At 45.0% G+C, this 21,599-nt stretch overlaps 1 protein-coding gene across 1 annotated transcript; it reads right to left on the bottom strand.

The window, feature by feature from the left end:
- Positions 1-7,892: 7,892 nt before the first annotated feature.
- Positions 7,893-17,045, bottom strand: KCTD14 (potassium channel tetramerization domain containing 14). Its single transcript, XM_032295914.1, has 2 exons — positions 16,551-17,045; positions 7,893-9,451 (listed from the first exon to the last, which is right to left on the bottom strand). The coding sequence occupies exons 1-2, from the start codon at positions 16,599-16,601 to the stop codon at positions 8,780-8,782; spliced, it is 723 nt and encodes a 240-aa protein (XP_032151805.1). The 5' UTR covers positions 16,602-17,045; the 3' UTR covers positions 7,893-8,779.
- Positions 17,046-21,599: the final 4,554 nt, after the last annotated feature.

Raw genomic sequence — 21,599 nt, 5'->3', positions numbered from 1 at the left:
TCCACTCTTGAACTTGCCAAGACTCTGGCCAAACAGGAATGGGCCCTGGGTATGTAGTACCTACAGACCTAACAATCAGCCTCCCAGGACACTAAGCACAGCAGAAAAGAGCAGATAATGAGTGGGGGTTGGAGGAAAGGAGGGGAAGATGAGGGAGATAAGTAGAGAATTAAAAACAAACAGACTGGGCACGGTGGCTCACATCTGTAATCCCAGTACTTTGGAAGGCTGAGGTGGGAGGATCACAAGGTCAGGAGTTCGAGACCAGACTGACCAACATGGTGAAACCGCATCTCTACTAAAAATACAAAAATTAGCTGGGTGTGGTAGAGCGCACCTGTAAGCCCAACTACTTGGGAGGCTGAGGCGGGAGAATTGCTTGAACCTAGGAGATGCAGGTTGCAGTGAGCTGAGATTGTGCCACTGCACTCCAGCCTGGGCAACAAGAATGAAACTCTGTCTCAAAAAACAAACAAACAGCAACAACAACAAAAACACGTACCCTAAGAGAAAAAATGTAGAACTGAAAATCTGATGCAGTGCTATGAGCTAGGGTATCTTCATGAGGGTAATCTAGAAAGGTTTTCATCTTTCTTTGTGTTTTTCCTTTGGATTATGATGACAGTTATGTTTAGCATACAGATTTTTTTTGTTCTTTTTCCATACATATTCTGTTTATGTACAGCATATGGTTTTAAGATTTTTCTCTTCTGACTCTGTAATTTTCTTTAGTTAGTCCCAATAGATCTAAGAAGTCTCATATATTCATACAAATTAAACAGAGATCACCTTTTGAACATGATTACTATCATTGGTATTTTGTTTTTTGTTGTTTTTTCTTTTTCTTTTTTATTTTGAGACAGAGTCTCGCTCTTGCTCAGGCTAAAGCACAATGGCACGATCTTGGCTCACTGCAACTTCCGCCTCATGTGTTCAAGCGATTCTCCTGTCTCAGCCTCCTGAGTAGCTAGGATTACAGGCCCCCTGCCACCATGTCTCGCTAATTTTTGTATTTTTAGTAAAGACAAAATTTTACCATGTTGGCTGGGTTGTTCTTGAACTCCTGACTTCAGGTGATCCACCTGCCTTGGCCTCCCAAAGTGCTGGGATTACAGGCGTGAGCCACTGCACCTGGCCTGCTATTTTGTCGTTTCTGTTAGGAATGAGGAAAGAAGGAGATGGTATTAATGAGTAGGCAATGTTCTTGTAATGTATGTTCTTGTAATTTTTGTGTATATGAGACAGGGTCTCGTTCTGTTGCCCAGGCTGGAGTACAGTGGCATGATCATGGCTTGCTGCAGTCTTGACCTTCCAGGCTCAAGTGATCTTCCCACCTCAGTATCTGAAAAGCTAGGACAGCAGGCTTGTGCCACCACACCTGGCTAATTATTTTATTTATTTAGTTATTTACTTACTTATTTGCTTATTTATTTAGTAGAAGCAGGGTCTCACTATGTTGCCCAGGTTGGTCTTGAGCTCCTGTTCTCAAGTGATCCTCCTGCTTCGGCCTCCCAAAGTGCTAGGATTACAGGTGTGAGCCACTGTGGCTAATTTATACTTATTATTTATTTATTTTGAGATGGAGTTGCACTCTTGTCACCCAGGCTGGAGTGCAATGGTGCAATCTCTGCTCGCTGCAACCTCTGCCTCCCAGGTTCAAGCAACTCTTCTACCTCAGCCTACCAAGTAGCTGGGATTACAGGTGCCTACCACCACACCTGGCTAATTTTGTATTTTTAGTAGACATGGGGTTTCACTATGTTGGCCAGACTGGTCACAAACTCCTGACTTCAGGTAATCCACCTGCCTTGGCCTCCCAAATTGCTGGGATTACAGGTGTGAGCCACCATGACTGGCCTTATAATTTTTGGATATTTCCTTTTTGTACAGTCTTGTAACTCCCACTATCTTAAATCCTTTTTGGAGCAAATATTTAAATTACATTGAATTAAATGAGTATTCTCCTCACCAATAATTTTAAGCCATCCATAAATGTAATTTTAATAGCTGCATAACATTACATTATAGAGACATAATATAATGACTTAAAAGTATTTATTGCTTCTCAGAATAGGGGATTAAAAGAAAAAATACTACTTATTCCCAAAAGTTTTGCTATTGTAAGTGAATAAAATAAATATGTTTTATATTTTGAGACAGAGCCTTGCTCTGTCACCAGGATGGAGTGGAGTGGTACAATCTCAGCTTACTGCAACATTTGCCTGCCAGGTTCATGCAGTTCTCCTGCCTCAGCCCACCAAGTAGCTGGGATTACAGGCATACACCACTATAGCCAGCTAATTTTTGTGTATTTAGTAGAAACAGGGTTTTACCATGTTGGCCAGGCTGGTCAAATGAACTTCTGAACTCAGGTGATCCACCCGTCTCGACCTCCTAAAGTGCTGGGATTACAGGTGTGAGCCACAGCACCCAGCAAATAGTATATTATCTTAACTGTATTATGGTTTGAGAGTTGGGGAGATACTGGAATTGCTTTTGTTTAATAAAATAGTTTGTAAGTTGCTTAGGAGGAGAGTCAGATCTTAAGAACATGCATGCAATCTAGAACCAAGCAACAAGGGAGGTAGCTAAACTACAGCATGGTCTTCTCTTGGCAAATAGAAGGAACACGAGAGGGCTTATGGAAAATTGTCATGTTTCTAAAACGTTGGTTTGGAGCTGGCACACTGTCATTTCCACACGTATTCCATTGGCTGGCCTAAATTAGTGGGGTAGAGAAGAATAGTCCCATCCACAGTGGAGCATGGCCAAAAAACGGAAAGAAGAGAGGATAGTTAACAAATAGAATCTACTAGTAAAAAGTTCCCAGTGATGGGATAAGTGGCACACTATTAAGAATAAACATGTCATCTGGGCACGGTGGCTCACGCTTGTAATCTTAGCTCTTCGAGAGGCTGAGGTGGGAAGATCACGAGGTCAAGAGATCGAGACCATCCTGGCCAAAATGGTGAAACCCCGTCTCTACTAAAAATACAAAAATCAGCTGGGCATGGTGGCACACACCTGTAATCCCAGCTACTTGGGAGGCTGAGGCAGGAAAATCGCTTGAATCTGGGAGGCAGAGGTTGAAGTGAGCTGTGAGCATACCACTACACTCTAGTCTGGATAACAGAGAGACTCCATCTCAAAAAAAAAAAAAAAGGAAAAGAAAAGAAAACAAACTAAAAAAGAAACAAACAAAAACAAACAAAAAAAAACAGAAAACTAATCTTTGGACCTCATAGTAAAATAAAGAATTCAAAAATAAATTTCAAAACAGTCACAAGGGAACTTTATGTATGCTGTGATTCCTCTCATGTGGCTTTAAACACTTGCTCTACAAAATGACGGATGTAGTGGCTGTTCTCTCTATTTAAACATGTGAAGGATGTAGAACCCTGCTACTTCCCAGAAGCATCTGTAAGAGACACCGTGACCTTGGCCTTGCCCTTGCCCTACATTTCTTTTTGCCTTGAAATTTTGACTTAGCAATATCAGAGCCCTAAAATGTGCTGGATATTTTCAAATATATTACTTAATTTTACTCTCTGTATTCGTTTCCTGAGGCTGCCAGCCCCAAACTTGGCAGTTTAAAACAGCAAACATTTATTCTCTCATAGTTCTGAAGGCTAGAATTCCAAAATTAGGTTATTGGCAGGACTGTCCTCTCTCTGGAGGCTCTAGGGGAGAATCTGTTCCTTGCCTCTTCTGGCTTCTGGATGCTGCCACAGCATTCCTGAGCTTGCGGTCATTTTAATTTATTTATTGTATTTCTTAATTTTTTGAGACAGGGTCTCACTCTGTCTCCCAGGCTGAGTGCAGTGGTGTGATCATAGCTCACTGCAGCCTCAACCTTCCAGACTGATGCAATCCACCCACCTCAGCCTCCCGAGCAGCTGGGACTACAGGCGTGCACCACCATGCCTGGCTACGTATTTATTAGCAGAGATGAGATCTCACTATGTTGCTCGGCAGGTCTTGAATTCGTGGATGCAAGTGATCCTCGCCCTCAGTCTCTCAAAGTGTTGGCATACAGGTGCGAGTCACCATACCTGGCTACTTATGGTCATATCACTCCTCATTTATATTGTCTTCTCTTCTGTGTGCCTCTTATAAGGATTTATAAGGAAAGATTTTTACTGGATTTAGGATCCACCCAGATAATCCAGGAGAATCTTCTCATCTTAAAATCTTTAACTTAATTACATCTACAAAAACTGTTTTCCCAAATAAGGCAACATCTATAGATTCTGGAAATTATGAGGTGGACATAGCATTTGGGGGACCACCATTCAACTCACTACACTCTCATAACCCTGTGGATGGAGATCTGCTTTCAAGAACCCTGCCCTCCAGAGTTTCTTTCTTAAGAACACTGTAATTGATGAGCTGCCATTCAAAGTAAGGTCTTGGCCAGTTGCAGGGGCTCATGCCTGTAATCCTAGCACTTTGAGAGGACAAGGCAAGCAGATCACTTGAGGTCAGGAGTTCTAGACCAGCCCGGCCACCATGGTGAAACCCCATCACCCCATCTCTACTAAAAATACAAAAAAAAAAAAAAAAAAAAAAAGCCTGGTGCCTATAATCCCAGCTACTTGGGAGGCTAAGGCATGAGAATCACTTGAACCCAGGATGTGAAGGTTACAATGAACCGAGATCATGCCACTGCACTTCAGCCTAAGTGACAAAGCAAGACTCCATCTCAAAAAAACAAAACAAAACAAAAACAAAGGAAGTTCTCTGGTCGAATTCCAGTGCTCCTTCAATTATGCCGCACTTTGTTGACATCACCATATAACAGTAATAATACAGACATACCTCATTTTATTGAATTTGCTTTATTGTACTTCACAGATATTGCATATTTTATAAATGGAAAGTTTGTGATAACCCTGCGTTGAGCAAGTCTACAGGTGCCATTGTTCCAGTAGCATGTGCTCCCTTGGAACCTCTGTGTCACATTTTGCTAATTTTCACAATATTTCTAAATTTTTCATTATTATTATATCTGTGATCAGTGATCTTTGATGTCCCTATTCTAATTATTTGGGGGAACCACAAACCACATCCATACAAAACAGAAAACAGGATTAATAAATGTTGTGTGTGTTCTAACTGTTCCACTGACTGGCAATGCCCTATCTCCCTCTCTCTCTTCAAGCCTGCCTATTTCTTGAGATACACAATACTGAAATTCTCTGACACAAAATAATATTGAACAGTTAATAACCCTACCCTACATAATGGACTCTAAGTGCTCAAATGAATGGAAGAGTCCCAGGCCAGGCATGATGGCTCGAGCCTGTAATCTCAGCACTTTGGGAGGCTGAGACTGGAGGATTGCTTGAGCTCAGGAATTTTTACCAGCCTAAGCAACATAATGATACAAAAAGTAAAATTAGCTGGATATGGTGGCACATGCCTGTGGTCCCAGCTACTTGGGAGGTTGAGGTGGGAGGATCATTTGAACCTAAGAAGTTGAGGCTACAAGTGAGCTGAGATTGTGCCATTGCATTACAGCCTGGGCAACAGAGCGGACCCCAAACACCAAAAAAAAATAAAATAAAAATAAACAAAGGAAGAGTCCTACATCTCCCACTTTAAATCAAAAGTTGGAAATGATTGGCTGCAGGCAGTGGCTCACAACTGTAATCTCAACATTTTGGGAGGCCAAGGTAGGAGGCCTGCTTGAGCCCAGGAGTTGGAGGCCAGCCCAAGAAACAAGGCAAGACCCTGTCTCTATAAAATTTTAAAAATTAGTTGGGTGTGCTGGCACACACCTGTGATCCCAGCTACTCAGGAGATTGAGGTAGGACAATTGCTTGAGCCCAGGAAGTTGAAGCCGCAGTGAGCCATGATTGCACCATTGCACTCCAGCCTGGGCAACAGGGCAAGAGCCTTTCTCAAAAAATAAAATAAAGAGGCCTGGCGCAGTGGCTCACGCCTGTAATTCAAGCACTTTGGAGGCCAAGGCAGGTGGATCACCTGAGGTCGGGAGTTCAAGACCAGCCTGACCAACATGGTGAAGCCCCGTCTTTAAAAAATAATAATAAAATAAATAAAGAAAGGAAGAATCAATTGGTGTGGCAAACTTCATTCTTGTTTTATTTTATGAAATTGCCACAGTAACTCCAACCTTCAGCAACCACCATCCTCATCAGTCAACAGCCATCAACATGGAGGAAAGACCCTCCACCAGCAAAAAGATTATGACTCAGTGAAGGTTCAGGTGATGGTTAGCATTTTTAGCAATAAAATATTCTTAAATTAAGGTATATGCATTGTTTTGTAAACATAATGCTACTGTGCACTTAATAGATTATAGTATAGGCTAGGTGTGATGGCTCATGCCTGTAATCCCAAAACTTTGGGAGGCCAACTGGGGAGGATTGCTTGAGCCCAGGAGTTCAAGACCAGCCTGGGCATCATAGTGAGACCTTGTCTCCCTAAAAATAAAAAAAATAGCTGGGCATGGTGGCTTGCCTCTGTAGCCCCAGCTACGGGGAGTGCGAAGTGAAAAAATTATGAACCCCAAGCCACTGCACTCCAGCCTCAGTGACTATAGTATAGTGTAAACATAACTTTTTTAGGCAGTAAGAAAGCAAAAAATTCATGTGCCTTACTTGCGATATTTGCTTTATTGTGATGGTCTAAAACTGAACCCATGGTATCTGTGAGGTACGCCTGTACTAATGTCCAATGTTGATTGAGCTTCTTCTATGTCCCAGGTGCTGCCAAAAGTACTTTTTAATTTAATTTAATTTAATTTAATTTAATTTATTTTTGAGACTGAGTCTCGATCTTTTGCCCAGGCTGGAGTACAGTGGCATGATCTCATCTCACTGCATCCTCTACCTCCCAGGTTCAGGCAATTCTCCTGCCTTAGCCTCCTGAGTAGCTGGAATTAGAGGTGCTTGCCACCACACCCAGCTAAATTTTTTTTGTTTTTAGTAGAGATGGGGTTTAGTCATGTTGCCCAGGCTGATCTCAAACTCTTGGCCTCAAGTGATTGATCCACCCGCCTTGGCTTCCCAAGGTGCTGGGATTACAGGCATGAGGGCCTTTTTTTTTTTTTTTTTTTTTTTTGAGACAACATCTCATTTTGTTGCCTAGGCAGGAGTACAGTGGTGTGATCACAGCTCACTGAAGCCTCAACCTCCTGGGCTGAAGTCATCCTCCCACCTCAGTCCACTACAGGCCTGTACCACCATGCCTCACTTATTTAAACTTTTTTGTAGAGACAGGGTCTTATTATGTTGCCCAGGCAACATAATAGTGAGTTTGAGCTCAAATGAGCTGAAGTGATCTGCCCACCTAGATCTCCCAAAGCGCTGGGATTACTGGGATGAGCCAACACACCCAGCCAAGTCTTTTAAAAATATCTCCATGTACCTGCTTCATATGCTCGATTTTTCCACTAGTTTCTTTAACACATACAATACGGTTATAACCATTGTTTTAAGTTTTTACCTACTATTTCTACCACCTCTGGTTTTGTTTATCATCTATTATCATAATTTCTGGATCAATTTCTACTGATCTCTCAGGCTGGAGACGGGGATTCATCATGTTGGCCAGGATGGTCTAGATCTCTTGACCTCGTGATCCGCTCACCTCGGCCTCCCAAAGTGCTGGGATTACAGGTGTGAGTCACCGTGCCTCACCAAGACTTCCAAGTTTTTATACTGGAAGTCCTGTATCCCAAGAAATCCTTTGGTCCCAAGAAAGAAACCCTGTGTCCCAAGAAAGTCCCTGACAACCCACAACTGCTGATCAAGCTACTGTGCAGGGAAGGGTCTATATCAGACCTGAACTTGGAGAAGGATGAACGTTTACATGTATCCTCCTTTAGAGGACAACTTCTGCATTAGGCTGAGAAGCAGAACCAGAACTGAGACTCTCATGCAAGTGGTTTATTGATGGGGTGCCCTTAGGAGAAGGGGAGTAAGGGAAGCAGTGTAGGGCAGAGGAAAAAAACTAAGTAAGAATGTGCTCTCAGAAGACTGACTTCAGCTTGATTCCATGAGAAGCTCTGGAAAAGGGAGTTCCTTGATGTAAGAGGTCACTCTTTTGTACCTCCATACGAGAGGTAGTAATTCTTTTCTAGAGATGGTCTCAAAATTAGAGTACATCAAAATCACTTGGAGGGTTTGGTAAACCAGAATGCTGTGCCAACCCCCAGAGATTCTGATTCAACAGGTCTGAGAATTTGTATTTCCAGCAAGTTCACAGGTAATGCTGATGCTGCATTTTGAAAACCTCCACTCTAGAGAAGAGGACAGCTGTGAGGTTTTAGTACCCACAGCATCTGGCAAAGGAGATGAGGAAAGCACCTACTACTACATGAAAGCACATGCCAGAGCTAGATGGATTGGACCACAAGCTGGGGCTACTAGACTACATCTTTAGGTCAGAACATCTAGATTCATGGTATCTTGCTTGTTTCTGTTGTCATCCCTTGTATGTGTCTGTTGTCATCTCTTGCCAAAGCATAGTTGAAACATTCTTACTTGGCCTTGTTATTGATCTTCAAGAGAAGGGTCTGGGAGGTACATGAGGCTTTAAAGAGGGAGCAGCTGCAAGTTGCTAGGCAAATATAGTGGCATCAGTTGCAATGGAGTGGAAAGTCCTTAAATGGAAAATTAATATTTAGAGGCAACACTCTAAACCAACCTTGGAAATTGCCTGATGTTTGTGAAAGTAAAGGAAAATGGCTTTGATGGCAACTTTTAATTTCATAAGCCATGCCAGAACTCTTGACAGCCTCTGCTCCTGAGGATCACCACCAGGTGAAGGTGAATGAATAAATGTTAAAATAGATTCTGGTGGTTTTGGTAGCGTATACCAGGAAGAGGTCGTAGACCGCCTTGTACCCCTGGGCCTTTATGTCCATCGCCAGGCAGTACAGGAGGTCGCTGCTGTCTACGGCCGCCTTCCAGGGCCCAAACTTGACAACGGACTTTTCCTTATCCTGCAGAAAATGCAGGACCTCTGAATAATATGCATCCTGTTCCTCAGTTTCCACCAGGCACACAAGCACACTGGACTTCCGCGCTGTTATGGCCTCTGCGCGCGCCAGGCGCACCATGAGTTCCAGGCTCTCGCTGTAGCCTGGCACTTGCAGCAAAAACTGCTTCCGAGACACCTGCTCACCAAAAATCTCCGGCATGTCCTCCAGCAGCTTGACCAAAGGCCTGATTTCGTAGAACTGAGCCTCACGGTATACTTCAGGGATGTGCTGCGTGGGCACTTGCCCAATGCGCAGGTAGTCCAGGATAGGTCCGAAATAGGTGCCAGGACGGTCAATGAAGAAGCGGCCCTCCGCGTCTGTGCAGGCCTTGGCTGAGCTAGAGAACATCTCTGCCAATTTTGAGCCCGGGAACTTTCTCAGGGTACCCAGGGTGGTGGTATAGAACTCGCCCCCCACGTTCAGCTCCACAACGGTAGACATCTAGGGGCACAAAAGGCAGAGTAAACAACACACCATCTCCCCTGAGCACATGACTCATTTTTATCCAAAGAATAACTTGATAAAAAACTTAGGGGAACCATAAATTATTGGCTCCAGCTAGTGAAAAGTCCATCTTACTGAAGACTATTATATTTATGCTGTGTTGCTCCAGTGAGTGGGCTTTTGGGCTTTTTTTTTTTTTTTTTGGATGGAGTCTTGCTCTGTCACCCAGGCTGGAGTGTAGTGGTGCAATCTTGGCTCACTGCAACTTTTGCCTCAGTTCAAGCAAATCTCCTGCCTCAGCCTCCCAAGTAGCTGGGACTACAGGCACGCACCATCACGCACAATTAATTTTTGTATTTTTAGTAGAAGCAAGGTTTCGCCATGTTTGCTAGACTAGTCTCGAACTCCTGACCTCAAGTGATCCACCCACTTCAGCCTCCCAAAGTGCTGGGATTACAGGTGTGAGCCACTGCACCTGGCCAAGGGTGGGCATTTTAAGAAGAAAAAAAAAGGACTCTATTTGAAAAAAGAATACCCATTCAAGCCTCTTAATTTTAGGTCATAGACTGTTACGGGTGGAGGCCAGGTACAGTGGCTCACACCTGTAATCCCAGCACTTTAGAGGGCTAAGTTGAGGCAGGCAGATCACCTGAGGTAAGGAGTTCAAGAAGAGCCTGGTCAACTTGGTGAAACCCCGTCTCCACTAAAAATACAAAAATTAGCTGGGTGTGATGGCACAGCCTGTAATCCCAGCTACTCAGGAGGCTGAGGCAGGAGAATCACCTGAATCTGGGAGGCAGAGGCTGCAGTGAGGCAAGATCACACCACTGCACTCCAGCCTGGGCGACAGAGTGAGACTCCATCTCAAAAAACCAACAATAACCACAACAATAATAACAAAAGAATGTTACGGGAAGAGGCTGTCATGGAAGGAAGTCTCAGCAATAATACTTCCAAAGTCTGTGGCCTTTGGCAAGTCTTTTTGCCTCTCAAGGCCTCAATTTCCTTATCTATAAAATGAGGATATTGGCTGGGTACGGTGGCTCACGCCTGTAATCACAACACTTTGGGAGGCCGAGGCGGGAGGATAACTTGTGGCCAGGAGTTGGAGACCAGCCTGGGCAACATAGCAAGACCCCATCTCTATTTGTTTTTTTTAATTTTTATTTTTAAGATGAGGTTTCACTATATTGGTCAGGCTAGTCTCGAACTCCTGACCTCAGGCGATCTGCCCACCTCAGCCTCCCAAAGGGCTGGGATTGCAGGTGTGAGCCACTGAGCCCGGCTTCAATTATTTTTAAAATATGTTTAAAGAAAAAAAATTTTTTGGGCCGGGCATGGTGGCTCATGCCTATAATCCAAGCACTTTGGAGGCCAAGGTCGGTGGATCACCTGAGGTCAGGAGTTCAAGACCAGCCTGACCAATATGGTGAAACCCCGTCTTAAAAAAAAAAAAAAAAAGAAAAAAGAAAAAAAAATGTTTTAAATAAAGGCCGGGCATAATGCCTCACGCTTATAATCCTAGCACTTTGGGAGGCCAAGGTGGGTGGATCACTTGAGACCAGGAGTTTGAAACCAGCCTGGCCAACATGGTGAAACCCCATCTCTACTATAAATACAAAAATTAGCCAGGCATAGTGGCACGAGCTGGTAGTCCCAGCTTCTCAGCAGGCGGAGGCAGGAGAATTGATTGAACCCAGGTGGTGGAGGTTACAATGAGCCAAGATTGCACCACTGCACTCCAGTATGGGAAACAGAATGAGAGTCCAACTTAAAAAAAAAAAAAAAACAGAAGTAAAATGGGGACATGGAGTTTTATGAAGTCAAGGTGCTCAACTCTGATCTAAGATTTAATGAAAGGCAGGGGTGAGGGAGGAGGGACACTTCTAATATTTCAGAAAGACTAAAGAAACCATATATGTGTTCATTCGGAAAGCATTTCTTGGGTATTTACTATGTATCCACATCCTATGTTGTGAGTTGGGAACAAAAATTCTTATTTTATATAGATCAGAAGTTCTGATTAACAGTTGGCATGTCCTTGATTGATTTAAAAATGAAAGTTTTTCTTTTCTTTCTTTTTTTTTTTTTTTTTTTTGAGACAGAGTCTCATTCTGTCGCCCAGGCTAGAGTGCAGTGACACGATCTTGGCTCACTACAACCTCAGCCTCCCAGGCTCAAGCAATTCTCGTGCCTCAGCCTCCCAAATAGCTGGGATTACAGATGTGCACCATCACACTTGGCTAATTTTTATATTTTTAGTACAGACAGGGTTTCACCATGTTGGTCAGGCTTGTCTTGAACTCCTGACCTCAAGTTTTCCGCCCACCTCAGCCTCCCAAAGTGTTGGGATTATAGGTATGAACCACAGTGCCTGGCCAGAAAATGGAATTTTTTTTTAAGAGATGGGGTCTCATTCTGTTGTTGCCCAGGCTGGGTTGCAGTGGTATGATCATAACTCACTGCAGCCTTGAACTTGGGCTCAAGCCATCCTCCTGCCTCAGCCTCCCAAGTAGATGAGGCTACAGGACATTCAACACTGCATCTGGCTACTTAAAAATTTTTTTTTTTTTTTTTAGAGATAGGTCTTACTATGTGGCCCAGGCTGCTCTTGAACTCCTGGCTTCAAGACTTCCTCCTGCCTCAGCCTTCCAAGCAGGTGGTATTACAGGTACAAGCCACCATGCCCAGCAAAAATGGAATTCGTTTGATGAATGTTTTTCAAAATATTGGCCCATGGGACTTAAATAATAACAGGAATATTTTTGGTAGAGAAAGGCCAGTAACTCTACATAGTATGGGTGTAAAACTGCTTCATAAACTGTGAAGTGTGGTGCAAATGCAAGTTAAGTTTGGCTGTTCCACAGAACTTTTAGAGGCCACCTCTCTGTGCCAGACCCTGAGCTGAGCACTAAGGATGTGGGTGGTATCTGCCTGGAGATACTCACAGGTTGGTGGGAAGAGGGATATGGAAACAGACAGTCTAGTAACTCTGTGTAGGGCTTCAAATGCATTATCTAATTTAATCCTCACAACACTTCCATGAAGAATGTATTAAATCTCCATTTTGCAGAAGAAGAAACTAAGGCTTAAAGAGATGAAGAAAGTTGCCTGAGACTGGCTATTAAGCGATGATGTCAGAATTTGAACTTAGGTCCATTTTACTCCAAGCTTGAGCTCTTAGCCATTACATAAATTACCTTCAGTCTTCCAATACGTTCACTTTTCATTCCCTTAGTGACTCATTCATTGAACAAAATGTATGTTGGGCCTATTATATGCAAACTTTGTGCCAAGCAGAAGAACAGATACAGTCCGTGACTTCAAGGAGCTCACAGTGGAGAGAGGGAAACAGATGGCTTAAGCAGGTAGGTGCTGAGACGGAAGACTCAAAGATAGGAGGGGTCACGTCTTTTTGTGGATGTGTGTTGGAGGCTGTCAGAGAAGGTTTCCTAAGGGATGTGACAGCGGCTGCTGCGGAATAGATGCACAGTGTTAGAGGGAAGGTTGGATTTCCAACCTGGAGATTTTACAAGGATAGGGACGGGGACAGGGCTCAGGAATGTCCCTCAGTCTGATTTAGGTGTGTCCTCATTCTCAACTGGTCTGTGTGCTCTCCTTCTAAGATTAAAGTACTGGAATTAAGAGAGCCAAAGGCAACCAAACTGTTGGAGAAATCTGATTACCATGGCAATAGCTCCTACCGGGGACAGTTCTGCTGACTGGAAGAGGGACAGCAGAGGAGACGATGCATCTGGACAGCAGCCAAACAAAAGAGCTGAGAAAAATAAGCCCAGAACCTCCTTTCTTCCATAAACCTCAAGGCCCCATGGCAAGGCTGTTTGGTTAACCCTGGGGTCATCTCTGTAAAGCAGGCAGTTAAATGTGAAGTTGCAGACTTTAACCCTTGAATGAACCAATAGATTCTCTTTACTCCTACACCACTGAAAGCTCCCAGGTCTTCCTAAGGTCCCCATATTACAGGCAAGGAAAACTCGGAGAGAAGTCACACAGCCAGGATGTAATGAAGTTGGAGCTGGGATGAAACCTGTATTAGCATGACTCCAATACAGTATGAGAGCCTCACTCCATCCTTCCCAACATCCTGCCCCACTACTGCCAGTACATACGTATATGCCCAGGGCCCTCCGCTTTTCTTCTCTGGGCCTAAGCTTAGTCATCTGTCAAACAGGGAGACAAAATGGACCAAGAGAACTCTAAGGTTCCCCAGCTCTAAAAGTCTAACAGATCCAATCACGTCAAATGTTCTTTCTCAAGCTAATTTCTAGATGCTTCAAAAAATAGGCTGGGGACAGTGGCTCATGCCTGAAATTCCAGCACTTTGGGAGGATGAGGCAGGAGGATCACTTGAGGCCAGGAGTTCAAGACCTGCCTGGTAGCCGGGCGCGGTGGCTCAAGCCTGTAATCCCAGCACTTTGGGAGGCTGAAGCGGGTGGATCACGAGGTCAAGAGATCGAGACCATCCTGGTCAACATGGTGAAACCCCGTCTCTACTAAAAATACAAAACATTAGCTGGGCATGGTGGCGCGTGCCTATAATCCCAGCGACTCAGGAGGCTGGGGCAGGAGAATTGCCTGAACCCGGGAGGCGGAGGTTGCGGTGAGCCGAGATCGCGCCATTGCACTCCAGCCTGGGTAACAAGAGCAAAACTCCATCTCAAAAAAAAAAAAAAAAAGACCTGCCTGGCCAATATGGCAAAACCTCATCTCTCCTAAAAGTACAACAAATTAGCTAGGCTGTGGTGGCACACACCTGTAATCCCAGCTACTCAGGAGGCTGAGACAGGAGAATCATTTGAACTCAGAAGACAGAGGCTGCAGTGAGCCAAGATGGTGCCACTGCACTCCAGCATAGGTGACACAGGGAAACTCTGTCTCAAAAAAAAAAAAAAAAAAGCTTCCTGCGCTCACATCTTCAGGACCATGTCTTTATCAATCAAGATCTCAGCCCTGTTCCTGAGCTTCTTTTTGTTTTTTGTTTTTGTTTTTTTGTTGTTGTTGTTGCTGCTGTTTTAAGACAAGGTCTCACTCTGTTGCCCAGGTATGTGCCCAGGGCCCTTCGCTTTCCTTCTCTGGGAAGTGCAGTGGTGTAATCTTCGCTCACTACAACCTCCACCTCCCAGGCTCAAGCATTCTCCTGCCTCAGCCTCCAGAGTAGCTGGGACTACAAGTGTGCACCACCACATCCAGCTAATTTCTGTATTTTTTTTTTTTTTTTATTTTTTTTTGAGACGGAGTTTCGCTCTTATTACCCAGTCTGGAGTGCAATGGCACGATCTCGGCTCACCGCAACCTCCGCCTCCCAGGTTCAGGCAATTCTCCTGCCCCAGCCTCCTGAGTAGCTGGGATTACAGGCACGCACCACCATGCCCAGCTAATGTTTTTGTATTTTTAGTAGAGACGGGGTTTCACCATGTTGACCAGGATGGTCTCGATCTCTTGACCTCGTGATCCACCCGCCTCGGCCTCCCAAAGTGCTGGGATTACAGGCTTGAGCCACCGCGCCCGGCTAATTTCTGTATTTTTTATAGAGACAGGGTTTCGCCATGTTGGCCAGGCTTGTCTCGAACTCCTGAGCTAGATGATCCACCCGCTTCTGCCTCCCAAAGTGCTGGGACTACAGGCATGAGCTACCATGCCTGGCTGAGAATACCTTTTCTGAAGTACATATCTGATCCTGTCACTCCCTCCATTAAACACTTGAGTAACTTTTCACTCCCTTCCAGATAAACTCCAGACTCCATAACAAGGCTTGGAGGTCCTTTGCAAGTGGGCTGCTACTGCACCCCTTGCAATTAGCTACCAGAACCACCTGCTGTTCCCTACCCCTCCAATCCAGAGCAGGCCAGGCCCCCTCACCTCCAGAAACTCACTCACTTGCCAACCACACTCCTTTCACTCACCCCACTCATCCTTCACATGAATTCCTCTGGGAGTCCTTCTGGATAGGTTGTCTCCTTATGATCCCAGAATGTCCTACACTACTGTACTTCCACTGGCCTGGCTGTTCTTCCCTTGTAATTCCCTGTTCATTCATTGACTGTGAGGTTCCTGGCTAAGTGCTGTGTTTCACACCTGTAATCCCAGCATTTTGGGAGGCTGAGACAGGGAGACTGCCTGAGCTTATGAGTTTGAGACCAGCTTGGAGTCTTCGCCAGTCGTTCTGTTGGAGACCAGCCTGGGTCTCACCAACATGGCAAGATTTTAACAAACAAACAAAAAGGCTGCGAGGCTCCCAAGGGAGGGGACTATCCTCTGATTTACAGGAGAACCTAGTATTCTGTTCAAGACCAATCTTGCCCTACCTGGCATCATGCACAGTGCGCTACACTTCCCCAGTAATTCATTCTGGCACTTATTGAGCACTTAGGGCAGTCCTGGCACTCGGCATGTGGCTTTGTCAATAGCCAAAAACAATGACGTGATCGTGTCCCTATTAGAGAGAGCCACACTGCCCTGCTGCTGGATCTGCTTTCCCTTCCTCCAGGTCTTCAGGATGGCTCTCGGTCCAGGAGAGAATCTGAATGTTCTGCTCTCAGAGTGCACCCAGCCTTCCAGCGTTTTCTCCCATCCTCCTTCCCCGCTCCCCTCACCCAAGCCTGGGGAGCAGGCAGGCAAGCAGGGGGATTCAGTACCCAGCCACAGGGCAGGGGTAGGCTGGAGACATTGGGGCTGCAGGTGAGGGAAAGATCCTCTAGCCAAGCTGGTTGGATGGGTTTCTCCCACCCGGAGCAAGGAAGAGGGAGGGGCAGAGGAGGAGCCGTGGACTAGGACAAGCTGGGGGAAGAGAGAAGAGACACCTGGAAAGGAAATAAAGACCCAGTGTAGACAGAGGAAGCAAAAGGGCAAAGAGAAGAGGTTAGAGCCAAACCAGGAACGGACACGAGGCGCGAAAGGAGAGCGATCACAGCAGGAGGAGCAGCAAAGAGAGAAGGGAGGGCCCAGCCGGAGGTGAAGGGAGACAGCGGCCAGAAGCAGCGGGCTCGGGCTGCTGGGAGCGACGGGCGGGAAAAACTGGAAGAGAGGGACGAGGCCGGGAGTAGAGGCGCGGGGACGCAGCTGGCCTCGCACTTACAGGCGGCCGCCCGGGCCGGGGAGATTGGGGCAGAGGGGTCTGGCTCGTCATCCTGACCTCTGGCCGCTCCACTGCGCAGCCTCGCCACGTGCAGATCGCTTGGGCCAGCGGAAGTGCTCCTGGCTCCCGCCCCTAGGTAAAGACATCCAGGCTCTAGGCGGAACAGGGCTTGGCCAGGCGTGGTTTGCAGTAAGACCGGGGCAAGTGCGAAAGTAAATGAACAGTCTGTCTATTTGGGGCTTCTAAAAGTTGTTAGGCCCCGAGGAAGGCTGACTCTGGAGACCGAGAAATGGAGCTAGACCCCTCAATGACTTGACCTTTTGATATAGATTGATTTTCTTCCTTTTCTTTCCTCCCACCTCAGCCTTCCAAAGTGGTGGGATTACAGGCCTGAGCCAGGCGTCTTGCCTCTTTCTTATTTTCTTTTTCGGCTCCGATCCCATGGCACCCGAGATAAAAGACCCCATGACTGAGATAAAAGACCCTTTGACTATTACATCTTTTTTTTTTTTTTTTTTGGGAGACGGGGTTTTCGCTTTTTTTCCCCCGGCGGTGGGCAATGGCGCGATCTCGGCTCACCGCAACCTCCGCCTCCTGGGTTCAAGCAATTCTCCTGCCTCAGCCTCCTGAGTAGCTGGGACTACAGGCATGCGCCACCATGCCCAGCTAATTTTTTGTATTTTTAGTAGAGACGGGGTTTCACCATGTTGACCAGGATGGTCTCGATCTCTTGACCTCGTGATCCACCCGCCTCGGCCTCCCAAAGTGCTGGGATTACAGGCTTGAGCCACCGCGCCCAGCTACTATTACATCTTAATGTGGAATATTAAATATACCTTTCCCAAACAGAAATACTGCCTATAACCAATCAAATTGCTGTAACTATACAATTGTCTAATATGGAAAATGTTGAAATTCTGTTAAGCTTCCCCAGACCTTGCTTATATAAATGACCCTCAAACCATTCTACTCAAGAGCACTGGCCTGGCACGGTGGCTCATGCCTGTAATCCCAGCACTTTGGGAGGCCAAGGTGGGCAGATCACAAGGTCAGGAGTTCGAGACCAGCCTGGCCAATATGGTGAAACCCCATCTCTACTAAAAATACAAAAATTAGCCAGGTGTGGTGGTGGGCACCTTAAGAAGGCTGAGGGAAGAGAATCACTTGCACCCGGGATGCAGAGCTTGCAGCGAGCTGAGATTGAGCCACTGCACTAGCACTGAACCCAGCTTATTGGAGCCTGTGTCCCCCACTACTGACCATTCTCAAATTTTATGCTTAAATAAATTAAATATTTAAACATATTGTCTGAATCCTGTTAGAAAAGTTGACACTAGTTAATGTCCCTCTCTGGGCCTTGGAGTCCCCAGTACTCAAATGGGGGAGGCGGAGGGAAATGACATTAACTGACATTGACAACTAGAGACTTTCTACTCCCAACAGTCTCAGGAGTGAAAGATCAGCAACACCCATTTTACAGACTAGAAGAGTGGGGCTCTAGGAAGTAGGGTGGTGTTAAAATGTAAAATCTGAGGATCAACAAAATTTTTTTAAGAGTGTACTTGAGAGCTGGGTGCGGTGGCTCATGCCTGTAATCCTAGCGATTTGAGAGGCTGAGGTGGGTGGATCACCTGAGGTTAGGAGTTCAAGACCAGCCTGGCCACCATGGTGAAACACCATCTTTAAAAAAAAAAAAAAAGAGTGTACTCGAGTAACAGGCAATTCTTGAATTGGGGAACACCAGATGGAAAGAGGTTTAGTGTTCCCATGACAATGCATCAGAGGGAAATATTTATGGAAAAAATGTGGAAGCAAGATATTTTATTGGGGCCAGGCGAGGTGGCTCATGCCTGTAATCCCAGCACTTTGGGAGGCCAAGGCGGGAGGATCACTTGAGGTCAGATGTTCAAGACCAGCCTGAACAAAATGGTGACCCCATCTCTACTAAAAATACAAAAATTAGCCAGGAGTGATTGTGCCTGTAATCCCAGCTACTCCGGATGCTAAGGCAGGAGAATCTCCAGAACCCAGGAGGTGGAGGTTGCAGTGAGCCAAGATTGCGCCATTGCACTGCAGCCTGGGCAACAAAGTAAGACTCTGTCTCAAAAAAAAAAAAAAAAAAAAAAAAAAAAAAGATATTTTATTGGTTACAGTTACAAAATTGCCTTTTTTGATTTACTTTGTTAAAAAGTCCCTAGTTACTTAATCATGTCAGTTGGCTGCTTGTGATTGCCTGGTGTTGTTTTATTTCTGTCTAACATTAGCATTTATCAGATATGACTGTATTAGTCAGACCTCTCAAAAGGGACAGACTAATGGAATACGGCTGGGTGCGATGGCACACACCTGTAATCTCAGCACTTTGGGATGCTGAGGCAGGCAGATCATATGAGGACAGGAGTTCAAGGCCAGCCTGGCCAATATGGTGAAACCCCAAATCTACTAAAAATACAAAAAATTAGCTGGGCATGGTGATGCATGCCTGTAGTCCCAACTACTTGGGAAGCTGAGGCAGGACAATTGCTTGAACCTTGGAGGCAGAGGTTGCAGTGAGCTGGGATTATGCCACTGCACTCCAGCCTGGGCAACAGAGTCTAAATAATAATAATAATCAGTTAAAATATAATGAAAATTAAGACACCAATTAATACATGTATGATATACATTGGTTAGGTCCAGAAAGACTGGACAGCTAGAAGGGGTTGAGGGGTTTCCACGTCATAGACAGATCCAAAGATTTTCTGATTGGTGGCCCAGTCATGATAACTCATTTCTGTAATCCCAGTACTTTGGGAGGCTGAGGTAGGCAGATATCTTGAGCCCGGGAGTTGGGGACCAACCTGGGCAGTATAGCAAGACTCCATCTATATTTTTTAAAATAAAAATAAAAAAGCAAGGATTTTCTGATCATCAATGGGTTATTATCTAAAGATCTGAGATCAATAGAAAGGCATGTCTGGGTTACTATAAGGGGTTGTGTAGACCAAGGTTTTATTATGCAGATGAAACCTCCAGGTAGCAGGCTTCAGAGAGAATAGATTGTAAATTTTTGTTATCAGACTTAAAGGGACTATTCTGTCAGTTCTAAGGTCTCTGTTTTGATGGTAATACTGGTCAGCTGTGCCTGAATTCCGAAAAGGGGAAGGTCATAATGAGGCAAGTCTGACCCCCTTCCAGTCATGGCCTGAGCTAGTTTTTCAGGTTAACTTTGGAATGCCCTTGGCTGGGAGGCGGGGTCCATTCAGATGGTTGGGGGGCTTAAAATTTTATTTTGTCTTTATAGTACCCAGTATATATCCTTGATGTGATATGAGGAAAACAATCTTCCTCCCCCAAAACTCATAATCTCAGTTCAATCATGAGAAAAACAGCAGAGAAATTTCAATAGAGGGACATCTTATGATATAACTGACCAGTACTCCTCAAAACTATCAAAGTTACCCAAAACAGGAAAAATCAGGGATTGTCACAGCCAAGAGCATTCTAAGGAGATATGACAACTAAACTGTAATGTGGATCCAGGCATGGTGGTTCATGCCTGTGATCACAGCACTTTGAAAGACTGAGGTGGGCAGTTCACTTGAGCCCAGGAGTTTGAGACCAGCCTGGGAAACATGGCACAATCCCATCTGTACATAAAATACAAAAATTAGCTAGGTATGGTGTCACATGTGTGTTGTCCCAGCTACTCAGGAGGCTAAGGTAAGAGGATCGCTTAAGCCTGGGAGGCAAGAGAGACAAATTGGGTTATTAAAATACATGTAATAAAAACAACGTTGGGTGCAGTGGCTCATGCCTGTAATCCCAGCACTTTGGGAGGCTGAGGTGAGTAGATCACTTGGGTCAGGAGTTCTAGACCAGCCTGACCAACATGGTGAAACCCCATCTCTACTAAAAATACAAAAATTAGCCAGTTGTGGTGGTGCATGCCTATAATCCCAGCTACTTGGGAGGCTGAGGCAAGAGAATCGCTTGAACCCAGGAGACAGAGATTGAGGTGAGCCAAGATCTTACTATTGCACTCCAGCCTGGCCAACAACAGCAAAACTCCATCTCAAAAAAAAAAAAAAAAAAAAAAAACCCACTTAACATAATAAACTTAATTATGATTGATAGCACATACTCAGACATTAGAGTTTTAGAAATCCCATACAATTTTGGAACACATATTAATAGTATTCACTAAAATATAGCCTGAAGAAGGTTAAACCCCTATCACCTGACAGGATTATTTTTATTTTGATAATTCTGTGTAACTAAACACGTTAAATACTCCTGGTTACCTCTCTTTTGGATACTCCAGGGGCCCTCTGTAGCATCCAAAAGTTAGGGGTGTGGTTAATTCCATATGTCCCCAGGCCTTACCAAATTGTAAAGCAGGCAAGTCAAGTAGTTCTCAAAAGCCAAAGAAGGGGGTTATAACCTTAAAACATTTAGCAAACCTAGTATCTGACCTGCATAATTTAGATCACATATTTACATTTTGAAGCCATTTGTCTTTTACCATTATCTTTAAAACTATTTTTATGAGGGGTGGGAGGAGGAAAAAAAAAAAACTGTTTTTATTTCTCAAAGATTAAAGTCACTTGAATTAAAAGCCTCTGAAAGTGCTGGGATTATAGGCGTGAGCCACTGCACCCAGGCTTTTCTAGTCTCTTTATCTATAGGTGGGCTGCTTAACTTCAAGAGCTGGGCATGGTGGCTCAAATCTGTGATCCCAGCATTTTGGGATGCCAAGGCAGGAGGATCTCTTGATTCTAGGAGTTCGGGACCAGCCTGGGCAATATGGTGACACTCCATGTCTACAAAAAATACAAAAATTAGCTGAGTATAGTGGCTTACGCCTGTGGTCCCAGCTACTTGGGAGGCTGAGGCAGGAGGCTCTCTTGAGCCCAGAAGTTTAAGGCTGCAGTGAGCCAAGATGACACCACTAGACTCTGGCCTGGGCAACAGAGCAAGACTCTGTCTCAAATTAAAAAAAAAAAAAAAAAAAAAAGAACTCCAGATGGCCCAGGAGGCCCCAAGAGCTTCAGGACCCTGCAACAATTA

The sequence above is a fragment of the Sapajus apella genome, unplaced genomic scaffold, assembly GCF_009761245.1.
Source record: "Sapajus apella isolate SASKATOON/1434 unplaced genomic scaffold, GSC_monkey_1.0 scaffold34, whole genome shotgun sequence".
In the NCBI taxonomy this organism is placed as follows: Eukaryota; Metazoa; Chordata; class Mammalia; order Primates; family Cebidae; genus Sapajus; species Sapajus apella.
The sequence above is the reverse complement of the archived record's forward strand: the minus strand, read 5'-3'. Positions and strand labels throughout refer to the sequence as shown.